The 12,307-nt window shown below is 42.3% G+C and overlaps 1 protein-coding gene across 3 annotated transcripts in view; it reads left to right on the forward strand.

Annotated features, from left to right (window-relative positions):
- Cnst (consortin, connexin sorting protein) overlaps nt 1–12,307 on the forward strand; it is a 67,703-nt gene that overhangs the window by 26,201 nt on the left and 29,195 nt on the right. For all 3 annotated transcript variants that reach the window (XM_048357517.1, XM_048357516.1, XM_048357515.1), the window contains exon 3: nt 7,740–7,933. In XM_048357517.1, the coding sequence (XP_048213474.1) occupies nt 7,740–7,933 (194 nt within the window). The remainder of the gene's footprint in view (nt 1–7,739; nt 7,934–12,307) is intronic.

Here is a 12,307-nt window from a genome sequence, read left to right on the forward strand (position 1 = left end):
CTCCGTATTGAGTTCTTCAGATGTCAGCCTCATAAGCGACCAGCAAGCACCTAGCTTTGAGATACTTTGTTCGGTTTTTTGCTTCTGAGGGGGTATTTTCTGCTATTGGGTTTCTGTGCTTGAATGGGCTGTACTAACACCACTTCTATGTCCTGGGTATAGTAGTTTTTGTTGTTGAGCAGATTTGTAGCTCTGGAAATGAGCTCCTTCTGGGTGCTCAGGGCTGGCTGTTCAGGATTGCTGGAGTCTTAGACCATGTTCCTCAGTCTCTGTGGATTCCAGGTGTGCTGAAGTTCCTTCAGCACAAGCTGCAACAACCTCTGCTTGATCAGCTGGAGACCACCCAGTGGCAAAAGTTCAGGGTCTTCTCCAGTTTTTGCTAAGCACTCATCCTATCCTGCACTAGTGTGTGCTTGCTTAACTTCCCCATATATACACGCCCTTCCCAAGGAAACTTCCTTCCCCACTTTCCGGGTTTTCAGGTATTTTTTTTTTCTTTTCTGACACAGGCTCTTACCTGGCTGGCTGACAACTCAAGATCCTCCTGCCAGTGCACAATTGCTGGGAATACAGATGGCTACTGTCATGCCTGGCTTTCCTCTGACATCTTAGGACTGAATCATAATTTTTACAGAATTTCCCAGCAATACCTGATATTTTTCTGCTCTGAATGACTTTTGAATTAGGCAACACAGAGGCAAGCCTGTCCGTCCTTTAGATAGACAAACACGTTAGATTATACACACACAGTGATTTGCAGCTACATCTACACTGTCGTCTTTGCACCCAGGGGCCAGGGTTTCCTACAGCTGGCTCCTGCCCTCAAGACTGCTGTCCAGCTGTGGACAGGGCAAGGAAAAACACCACAAAACCTTCTGACCATTTTTGAACTCTCTTTTTTCCTAATTTAGCAATATTTATTAATATTATTATTATTATTACCAGAGTTCTGACCATTCTGATTATTTCTTGGTATTTCTGTGAGACATGGAATTAGGAGCCGCCATTTTGCCTATGTCCCCCATGGCCTTTGAATAAGGCTTCAGTAGTAAGGATTATGCCCATAGGCTTGGAATTAAGTAGAAAGAACATTATGTCTGCGTACAGTAGCATCTTTCATATAAGAATGCCACTGATATAGAAACTTCAATTAATCCGGGGAAAATAATAGTATATATGTTTTAGAAGTAGAGAAAAAACAGATATTAAAGTCTAAGACAGTGGTTGAGAAATTTTCACTCATACATATCCATAAAAAATATTGTGCAGTTCCTGCAAAGTTAAACATAGAATTAGTGTTGTCTAATCCAACCACTCAACTTCTAGCTATTCACTGAAACGAACTGAAAGTGAGGACTTGTACACCCTGTTTCACAGCTGATATAACTATGGCAGCCAAAAGCACACACAATGTAGACATCACTGACAGAAGACTAGACAGGCAACGTGGTATGTGTATGCTCTAAATATGATCCCGCTTTAGAGGGAATGAGGCAACGATGAATACTGCAGTGTGGATAAGCCACGTGCTACACACAAAAAGACAAATACTACATCATTCCATGCATGTAAAGTTCTTAGAGTGGGCAAATTCATAGAGATAGAAATAGGAATAGACAGTCCCAGGGCTGGCTAAGGAGAGGATGGCACTGCTTAATGGGACAGACTCTCTGCTTGGCACACTGAAATGTTCTGGGAGTGGATATGGCTGATGGCAGCATATCATTATGATATGCTTAGTTCCCTACTTTTCAGACTTCAAAATGGTTAAAATGTTAAATATTAGGTTGTGTTTTAAAATTATAATCATAAAAATGCTTTACCCTCTCAGTATTAGGGACAAATAGGGATTGAGGATTGAGTTTACCCAACTTTAACCCAAGTTCTTGAAAGTGACATGCCAGCCATATAGTTATTTGCTGATGTATACTGTATATGCCGTGTGTTGAATACTTACTATAATCCAGCTATGCATATGTGCTTGTATGGACTATTTCCTGTAATCTTACAAGGCATTTCTCTAGTAATCCCAATTTCTGGAGAAAGAAGCTAAAGCACGGAAGGATCAGTTATCCCACTCAATAAGTGACTGCCTCAGGATTTGATCCCAGGCAAGCTGACTTAAGTTTCTCTCTAATTGTTACACCATACTGTCTCACTTTTGCTTAATTTTAAAGTGTGTTTTATATTGGCTTGCCAGAATTTGTCTCAGAACCCTTACTAACATACTTTACCTCTGAGTGTGTAGGTAGCCACATTTCTGCCAGCAGTCGTTGCCTTAGTCTCAGCAAGACAAAACATGAGCCCAGAAGAGGTGGTGGTTCACACCCAAGGGAAGAGGTGGAGCTGGGTGATTTCCACAGTTGTCTCTGACTGAGAGTGAGACTCAGATTTCTTATAAATCAAGCCTCAATTCAGTGAAAGCCTCACTCCACCCTCATCAGTACTTTGATTAAAGGAAGTATTTTTATAAAAGCAACCAATAGCCTTTTTCACACAACTCAAGCTCATATTGCAAAGTAACAGAACTGTGAGTAAGTAGAAGAGCTTTCTACTTATATTTATTTCAACGTACTTTTAGCAGAGTCCATATGGTAAGAAAGCAGCTTCCCATTTTAATTTAACATATGGGGAAGTTAAGGGTTAGAGACTAGCTTGCCCAGAGTCACAGAGCTAGAAAGCAGTATGTTTGGGGGGGGGGGGGTACTCAGGCCCAGGCAGCCTGAATTCAGAGGCCACACTCTCACAGCTTTGGTGAATTTCAGTTACTTCATGTTGCGTTTTGAGACTTGTTTCATCCTGTTTTGTGACATAGTGCATGTGGGTTTGCTATCCTCTATGGTATATACCAACAACTTCTCTCTCTGGGAACTCTTTGTACTTGCTCAGTGTCATGCACTGTTAAGCCCTGAAGTTGCAGTGGTGACTCACAGAGCTGATCCCCACTCAGGCAGAGGGGACAGCATCAACTAAAGTACCTAGACTCCAAGTGGTAGTGTAATGTTTGAAATGCATCAAATCTTGGGGGATCCGTTCCCATCCCAGAACCCCCATCAGCTTAGCTTGTCATCTGACATAAAATCATTACCACTGTCTGTCCCTAGGCTTTGCTGTCTTCTTAGAACATCTTCCCCACCTTGTGGCAAGTGTTCATTCTCCTGATCACATCCTACCTGAAGTACAACTATAAGGTTCTGCCTTTAATTCACGTCACATCATTCTCCCTAGCACAATGTGAAGTGGTTGTATCTCTTAGCTGTTCTCAGGTGGGTGACCATGCTAGATCATTAGAGGGATGTCAGCTTCTATTCCTAATGTTTTAAGATAAAGTATTCTGTATTGCTCTACAGAATAATTCTTGACATGGCCAGAAGTATATTCTGAGCTGATTATTTGTCAGAACCAACACATGATTTAGGTACAAGATGATTTTAATGAAACAAGTAAATGAACCAAGGATAAGCTCCCAGTCTCTTAGTCCAATATTGTTACAAACAATTTTTAAAACAAGCTGGACCCTGAGAACAACATGTAGATTTGTTTTTGTTGCATTTAGGTTATTTCACCAATATTTGCAGAAATTTCATGTATAATTTATATATTTCATTTATAATTGTTTTCTAAGTATATAATGATGTAATTGGTTTTTGTATATTTGTATCCTACACATTTGTTATACTCACCAGTTTCATGAATTTGTTTATATATTCCACATATGACTAAAGCTACTTTTGTAGCTCTTAAAAAAAAAAGTAAAACCATAATCCTCATTTAAAGCTTGATAAAGTTGACAGGTGTTAAGCTAAATTGGGACTCATGAATTTGCTTGTCACTGTCTATAAAACATAAATAGCACCACTGTGTTGCTGAATGGATAGTTTTAATGATAGTTCATTTGGGTCTGACAGAGACGGGAAGTCAGACAACACACATGGCAACAAAGTCTTCCAGTTAGAGAAGGGAAATTCATAAGAAAGGAGAAATTAAAGGTTGGCAGCTCACATTTTCATATTGTTTTTTTAACTATAAATATATCTTTAATAGAAAACATTTACATATTATAAGGAATTTTAGTACAAAATAAAATTAGCCCTGAATGTGAACTCAAAGCCAGGGCACTTTCTCTTAGTATTTTAGCTCAAAGCTGTTGTTCTACCAGTTGAGATGACAATTCTTTTTTTTCTTTTTTTTTTTTTTTGCCAGTCCTGGGCCTTGGACTCAGGGCCTAAGCACTGTCCCTGGCTTCTTTTTTGCTCAAGGATAGCACTCTACCACTTGAGCCACAGCACCACTTCTGGCCATTTTCTGTATATGCAGTGCTGGGGAATTGAACCCAGGGCTTCATGTATTCAAGGCAAGCACTCTTGCCACTAGGCCATATCCCCAGCCCTTGAGATGACAATTCTACTTCCAGCCTTTTTGGTAGTTAATTGGAGGTAGAATCTCATGGACTTTCATGTACAGTCTGGCTTTGAACCTTGATGCTCAGATGTCAGCCTTCTGAATAGCTAAGATTATAGGCCCGAGGCACTGTTTCCTGGCTGGATTGATTTTATTTATTTATTTATTGCTGAATAGGGCTTGAATGCAGGGCCCTGATCACTCTCTCTAAGCTTTTGTATTCAAGGCTAGTGCTCTAACACTTGGGCTACAACTCTATTCAATTTTTTTTGTGGTTAATTGGAGAAAGGAGTCTTATGAACTTTCCTGCCTTGAAGGATGGCTTCAAATTAGGATCCTCAGATCGCAGCCTCCTGTGATCTAGGATAACAGACATGAGCCACTGGCACCCAGTTAGATTTATATTTTAAGAAAACTTTTATGTTGTGAATGATTTATTAATGTAATTTTAAAATATTTTAGAACATTATATGAAGGTGTTGGTTCACAGACTGTCAAAGTACTTAACTGTAATTATGCTAGTGTGTGTTTTGTACTGCCTTTATGAAAATCGAGTCCATGGAGCTGATCACAGTGGCTCATGCCTATAATCCCAATACTCAGGAAGTGGAGATAGGCAAAAAGCTCATGTGACCCCATTCCATGAGATGCTGGACATGCGGTACATTCTTGTCGTGCCAGCTATATGGGAGATGTAAATAGGAGGTCTGTGGTCCAGATCAGCTTAGGCAAAGACACAATACAGTGTCCTATCTGAAGAAGGTGTAGGGGTAAGACTCAAGTGATAGAAATGCCTGCCTGCAGTCAGCCCACAGCTCTTCAGTTTGAACCCTAGAACTACCAGAAACCAGTTCCATGAAATATTATTCAGTAGTTAAAAAAGAGGAATGAGTTATTAAGCCATGAAAAGATGTGAAGGAAACTGAAATGCCTATTGCTAAGTAAAAGAAGCCAACCTGAAAAGACTGCATACTGTATGTTACTGCTGGAGAGACAGAAACAAAACAAGTTCAGTCATGCGCAAATAGCGTGGTGACTAATGAGCTAAGAATTTTAATATAACTTATGTCCTCTTTGGTATAGGAGTTTGAAATCAGGGCCTTGTATTCGCTTGGCTGGTGCCCTGTCATTTGAGCCATGGCTACCATTCTGCCTTTTGCTGGTTAGAGATGGTTCTTTTTTTTATTTTTTTGGCCAGTCCTGGGGCTTGGACTCAAGGCCTGAGCACTGTCCCTGGCTTCTTTTTTTTTTTTTTTTTTTTTTGCTCAAGGCTAGCACTCTGCCACTTGAGCCACAGCGCCACTTCTGGCCGTTTTTTTCTGTATATGTAGTGCTGGGGAATCGAACCCAGGGCTTCATGTATTCAAGGCAAGCACTCTAGCCACTAGGCCATATCCCCAGCCCCTAGAGATGGTTCTTATGTACTTTTCTGTCCAAAATTGCTTCAAACCTCAATCCTGCAAGTTTCAACATCCAGAGGAGCTAGGATTACAGGCATGAACCCCCTGCATCTGGCTCTAGCATGGTTCTTATAATTCCTCTGATTCACTCTGACAAATGAGAGTCACTGTGCACTCAGTGCAATCTTTCAGGACCTTTCTTTTAACCTTTATCAGCTAATGTCTCTCCAGTTCCATCCTTTCTCCTAACCTTTGGGCAGGGGAGGGTCCCCTTTGTTGTAAGGAGTTTAACTCTCTAGTACTGAAAATGAAAGTTATGAAGTTTCAGCTTCTTTGTTTTGTTTTACAAAGAGGTATGAGGTAATGTATTAATAACTACACGGGAAGAGTTTAACTGAGGTGAACAGCATATGAGAAGCCGGCCTTACCATAGCACATATAAGATCAAATGTCTTGGGGATAGTCCTATGGCTAGAAGAAGACGAGAAGACCCAGCCTCTTTTACTTCAAAATTCATCTTCAGTAAGCAGTTCTTAACTTGACTTTAACAGTCAAGTAATACTATACTAGATATATTTGAAGAGAGCCCAAGGTTACCAGGTTGTTTTTTTCAGAAGTTATATTAAAAATATCAGGGTAGTTTCCTCTATTCCCTACTAGAATATGGGACCAGAAGTGGGAAATATGAAGTGACTCTGGCGGGAGGAGCAGGTGGGGATAGGAAAGCATCCTGGGAAGGGGGCTCTGATCAAGAAGCATTGCACACATAAGTGGAAATGGTAAATTGCAATTCCTTTGTACAGCCAGTACAAGTTTACAACATAAAAAAATAGAGAATCTGTTTGTAATGCAGAGTTTCTTACTAAAGAGATGAGGGAAAGACCAATTGGGGCAAAACAGAGCAGTGAGCTTATTTGGAAGGCAGAGAAAAGAAAGCCAGGGCAATGGGCACGATAGAGAGGGAGGGCAGCCTGGGTTGTCCTGCACAGCCCGGGTTCTGAGACACACCAGCGGAGGGGCCTCACTACCGATGACTGGAGACTTAAAATGTGGCAGAGCATAGTAGCTTTGGACCAAGGATCACTTATCAATGATTTTCCAGAAGTTTGAATGACTTGTTTTTAGTGGAAAACCATCTCACTGGCTATAAGCTCTGGCCTCGGAAAGCTCTCTTTCCCAATCTGGGATCTGGAAGAATTCTTATGTTACCCAGCCATAGTTTAAAAAGAAGGACTCAATTTCTTCAGCTCCTTCGTAGGCAACATGGTTTACCTTCTAGTTCTGTTCTTTTTTTAATTTGGTGAAGAAAGGATGTCAAATTATAGGTAGTTTTCCTTTTAGGTCCTTTTTAACATTTGGGTTATAATTCATGATCCTCCTATCTCAACTTACCTAGTGCTGAGATCACAAGTGTGTGCCACCACATCCAGCATTTTTTTCCTGTGTGTGCACACACGTGTGAGTTCTCGGGCTTGAACTCAGGCCCTGGATACTGTCTCTGAGCTTTTTGCTCAAGACTAGTGCCCTACCCCTTGAGCCAACTTATTGGTGGCTAATTGGAATTTTAAGGATTTTCCTACCTAGGCTGGCTTCGAACTTCCATCCTCATATCTCAGCTACCTGAGTCGCTACGATTAGAGACATGAGCCACCAGCAGCTGGCCCACACCCAGCTTTTGATGAGCATCTAGCCTCATACTTTTTGTTGGGTCTCTTTTTATAACTATTCTTAATAGTAATATTGCATAAGTGGTTTACATGTATATTAATAGCAGTAGGCTGTCACAATCTTAATGAAGACAACTGGTGGTTTTTTTCAATGTGTCTAGTTGTATTTGGAGGTTTTACTATTACGAAGCATAACTGTTTGGTTTTACTGTGCTCCTCTGTGGTGGGTGTTTTTCCTGACAAAGGCATGTGTTTCCTTTCCCTTCTGTAGAAGATGCCACCTTTCCAGCACAAGAGAAGACAGTGAGTGCAGCCACTTCTGCCACTGCCGAGGAGGCAGCTGCCGAAGGGAATGCCCACGGCTGGCCAGACACTCCAAAGCCAGGTCTGCAGCCTCTGCTCTCGCTCATACATGGCCAGCTTGAGCAGGTGGACTCCAGAGCTCTTCCCCTCTGGCTCCATCAGGTACCATCCTAACCCTTCACTTCCAACCTCACTAAACTCAGCTTCAGTGTGTGCAGTGATCTGAAATCCAGCTCTCCAGAACCAAATCCATCCTCTTTCTGTGCTGAGTGAAGTGACCCTGGGTCTGTGCCTTGGAAAGCCCTGCCCTGTCACTCACTGGGTCACATAGGAGCCTTGGATAAGCTGCAGCTTGTACAGTGGCCTGCTTTTACTCAGTGATTCTGTTGTGTACAAAGGGCAAGCAATGCCACAAGAGCTTGCTGAGCCCCAACCCAGTACCAGAAGCCAAGCTGATCGCTGGAGAAACAACAGACTTGTAATAGGGAACACTCTTAAGACAGCACTGTGGACTAAGAGGAAGAGCTACAAAGATACAGAAGTGTAGAATTCTCCAGAGTGGACATGTGCAAGGTCCAGCAGCATGAAATGGGAACTGACTTGCCAAGTGGCATTAAGGAAAGGCAGGGAGCTCAGCTGGGTTGTTTAGGGTAGCAGGTGCTCATTACTTAAGCTGTACCAGAAGAGAGATCAGCTCTGACAGGGCTGGACATTGCCCCAAGACTAAGATGGAACGAGACAGTGGTGAGATTCAGTAGATGGTGATGGTAGGGACTGGGACCTTCTAATAATGAAACTGTCAGAAGCAAGTTTGCTTTTTGTTCCCACTGCCTGCCCCCCCCCATCCCCCAGGGGATGGGGGATCAAAACCAGAACCTTGTACATGCTAGGCAAGCATTCTACCATTGGGCCACGTATCCCCCAGAAACCAACATGAGATTTAGAAGCCTGCTCTTCAGTGAGTGCAGGGTCAACTGGAAGGGGAGAGCCTGGAGAATGGGAGGCCTTTAGGACAGCAAGTAGGAAGCCTCATTCCATAAGAACTCATTCGGGAAAAACTCCAAATACTTGAGAGTTACTTTTTATTTCCATGTAATAACAATCACTATAATAGATATATAGAATTGAAGTGTCCTACTTTTTATTTCACTTACTTCTGTGTTACTATTTTTTATTCTTATTTTTATAAGAATAAAAAGCCTGGGCACTGACCTTGAGCTTTTTCACTCAAGGCTCTAGTGCTCTACCACTTTGAGCCACAGCACCACTTCCAGTTTTCCAGTGGTTAATGGAGATAAGAATCTCACAGACTTTTCTGCCAGGGCTGGCATTGAACCATGATCTTTAGATCTCAGCCTCTTGAGTAGCTAGGATTACAGGCATGAGCCACCAGCACCCGGCTTCTGTGTTATTTTAATATGCATGGAGAAGGAAAACAGCTTTTATCCTGAAGCAGAAAAAATGTCTATCTTTACAAAGTTGTGCTGTCTCTCTTGAGAAGCCATGTGGCCTCAGAAGCATTGGTGACTAGCCAGGCTCTAGGGTGCCTTCTAGCCTTGCAGCCCTGCAGGGATCTGTGCAGTGGGTCGAGTTTACAAAGGTTTTTGAGATTTTGATTGGTTGGTTGGTTGGTTGGTTTGGGATAGGATTTTACTATGTAGCCCAGACTGGCTTTGAACTCTCCATCATCCTACGAAGTACTGTGCCCAGCTTGCAAAAGATATTCAGTTATTCCTCTAAATGACCTCAAGCATCCTAGCTGCTCAGGAGGCTAAGATTCTAAGCCAGCCTGGGCAGAAAAGTCTGTGATATTCTTATCTCTACTAAACTACCAAAAAAGCCAACAGTGAAGCTAGGGCTCAAGTGGTAGAGTACTAGACTTGAGCAAAAGAAACTCAGGGAAGGGAAAGGGAAAGGGAATACCAGAAATGAGAGACAAAGGATAAAAGGACAAACCATTGCAAAAGCAATACTTACAAAACCAATTGGTATAAACCAACCGTACAACTCGTGGCGGGGAGGAGGGCTGGGGAGGGGAGAGATGGAGGAAAAGTGAGGGAGGAGGTAAGTTGGATAAGTAATGTACTTGCCTTACAATATGAAACTGTAACCCCTCTGCACTTTACTTTGACAATAAAGAAGAAAAAAAAAAGAAACTCAGGGACAGCACCAGCCCCAGGATCAGCACCATTTGTACGTACATACATACATACATACATACATACATACATACATACATACTTAACTTCAAGCAGTACTATATCTGCTCTCAGCAGGACAACTAAGACTTCCTCACCAAGAAAAGTTACTCATAGGGGCTAGGAAGATGGTCTAGTGGTAGAGAGCTTGCCTCGTATACATGAAGCCCTGGGTTTGATTCCTCAGCACCACATATATAGAAAAGGCCAGAAGTGGCACTGTGACTCAAGTGGCAGAATGCTAGCCTTGAGCAAAAAGAAGCCAGGGACAGTGCTCAGGCCCTCAGTCCAAGCCCCAGGACTGGCAAAAAAAAAAAAAAAGTTGCTCATAGCACATGTGCTAGAATTTGATTTTAGTCCATCTACTTTTAAAATAACCTGTGGAACAGGTGGCAACAACCTGTGAGAAAGTTGAGTATTGACTGCAAATGAAATATATTGTAGTGAGGTATCATTTCTACATGTGGATGATGTCATGACAGGTTGCATAGATTCTCTTTGTCCTCGGATAATTTCTATGCAAGTATTGGGGGGGAAACTTGATGTCATGCCCAGTTTTCTTCAGTAGTCCAGTGGGAGAGCTGGGCACAGTAGCAGACATCTGCATTCCTAGCACTTGGGAGGCAAAGGCAAGGGAACCAGCCAGGGCTCCATAGTGAGGCCTATCTCTGAAACAATATTTGTTTATATTGTTTAAGTCTATAAATGTACTTAGTTATTTAGGTATTTATTTTTATCAGTTTAGGGATTGAACTCAGGGACTTGTGCTTGCTCAGCTTACTTAGCCAGTGCCAAAAATCTACCTTTTTGATGTTTATTTTTGAGATAGGGCTTCTTGAAAACTCCCATTCTTTGCCTCCTAAGTAGCTGGAATTCCCAGCAAGAGCCACTGGGGGGTTTGGGTGGGGGTGGGCATGAGTGGAGGGTGGCCTGTTCAAGGCTTGAACTCAGAACCTTGTGCTCCCACTCAGCTTTTTTCTGCTCCCAGCTGACACTCTACCACAATCCCAGTCCAGCTTTTTTTTTTTTTTCTTTTTTTTTCCCAGTCCTGGGCCTTGGACTCAGGGCCTGAGCACTGTCCCTGGCTTCTTTTTGCTCAAGGCTAGCACTGTACCACTTGAGTCACAGCGCCACTTCTGGCCATTTTCTATATCTGTGGTGCTGGGGAATCGAACCCAGGGTTTCATGTATACCAGGCAAGCACTCCTGCCACTAGGCCTTATTCCCAGCCCCTCTAGCTTTTTTATTTTTTGCTGATAATTGGAGATGGAATCTCACAGACTTTTCTGCACAGCCTGGCCTTGAATCAAGATCTCAGTCTCCGGAGCTGGTAGGATTACAGGCATGATTCACTAGTGCCTGGCTCCCCCCACTTTTTTTTTTTTCTTTTGCCAGTCATCATTGAGACTTGAACTCGGCCTGGGTACTATTCCTGGGCTTTTGTGCTCAATGATAGCACTTTGCCACTTGGCTTTTTTTTTTTTCTTTTTAGTAGCTTAGTAGAGATAAGAGTCTCACGGACACTCCTGCCTATGCTGGCTTCAAACAGCGATCCTCACATCTCAAATCTCCTGCAGGTTTGAGCCATCAGCGCCCGGCCTTTTTTTGTTTGTTTGCTTGCTTGCTTGCTTGTGTGTTGTAAAGTATGGGAAAGATATGTAAGAAAAGAAACAGTGAGAAAGCAAATTTAGCAAAGTATCAGTCATTGCCAAATGAGTAATTTGGCTGTCAATTTTTCTATTCTTCGGAATGAAAAAAAGCAACCTTCAGGCTAAAGAAGGAAATGGCTGAATTACCCTGTTGTTTTATTGGAGGTGAGAATGATATTTTCTAGTGGCAGATAATTCTGTCACAGAAACAGATCTACTTTATAAGAGATAGGTTTGTAGTCAGAAAGTTGGTAATGATCTGGATCATGCTTGAAGATTCTTTTTTTTTCTGTCTCAAAGTTCCTCCCCATCTCCCAGAAATAACCCAGATTACTGAGTCCTGTAGGTGTGCTTCCTGTCAGGAATGCATTTTCTCCTGGAAAGCAGTGTTTTAAAAGTACGGGCTTGACTCTTCCACTGATGAGCCAGGTGGTTTGAGGGTTCCTCTCTTCTGGAAAGTAGCAAAATATTAGATGAGTTAATGCACGCAAAAGCAAATAATATAGTGCTTGGTGCACAGCAGAATCGAAATAAATGCAAAATACTGAGCAACACAATTCTACTCTCACTGTCAGCCACTCAAAGATTGTTTGTAGAGGTTCTGACAGCGGATCAGCAGAGCGGTGCTACAGACTCCCATTCACCAAGACCTAGGGCAACAGGAACCAGGTGGTGGCTGTATCCTCAGT

The sequence above is a fragment of the Perognathus longimembris genome, chromosome 11 (assembly GCF_023159225.1).
Source record: "Perognathus longimembris pacificus isolate PPM17 chromosome 11, ASM2315922v1, whole genome shotgun sequence".
NCBI lineage: Eukaryota > Metazoa > Chordata > Mammalia > Rodentia > Heteromyidae > Perognathus > Perognathus longimembris.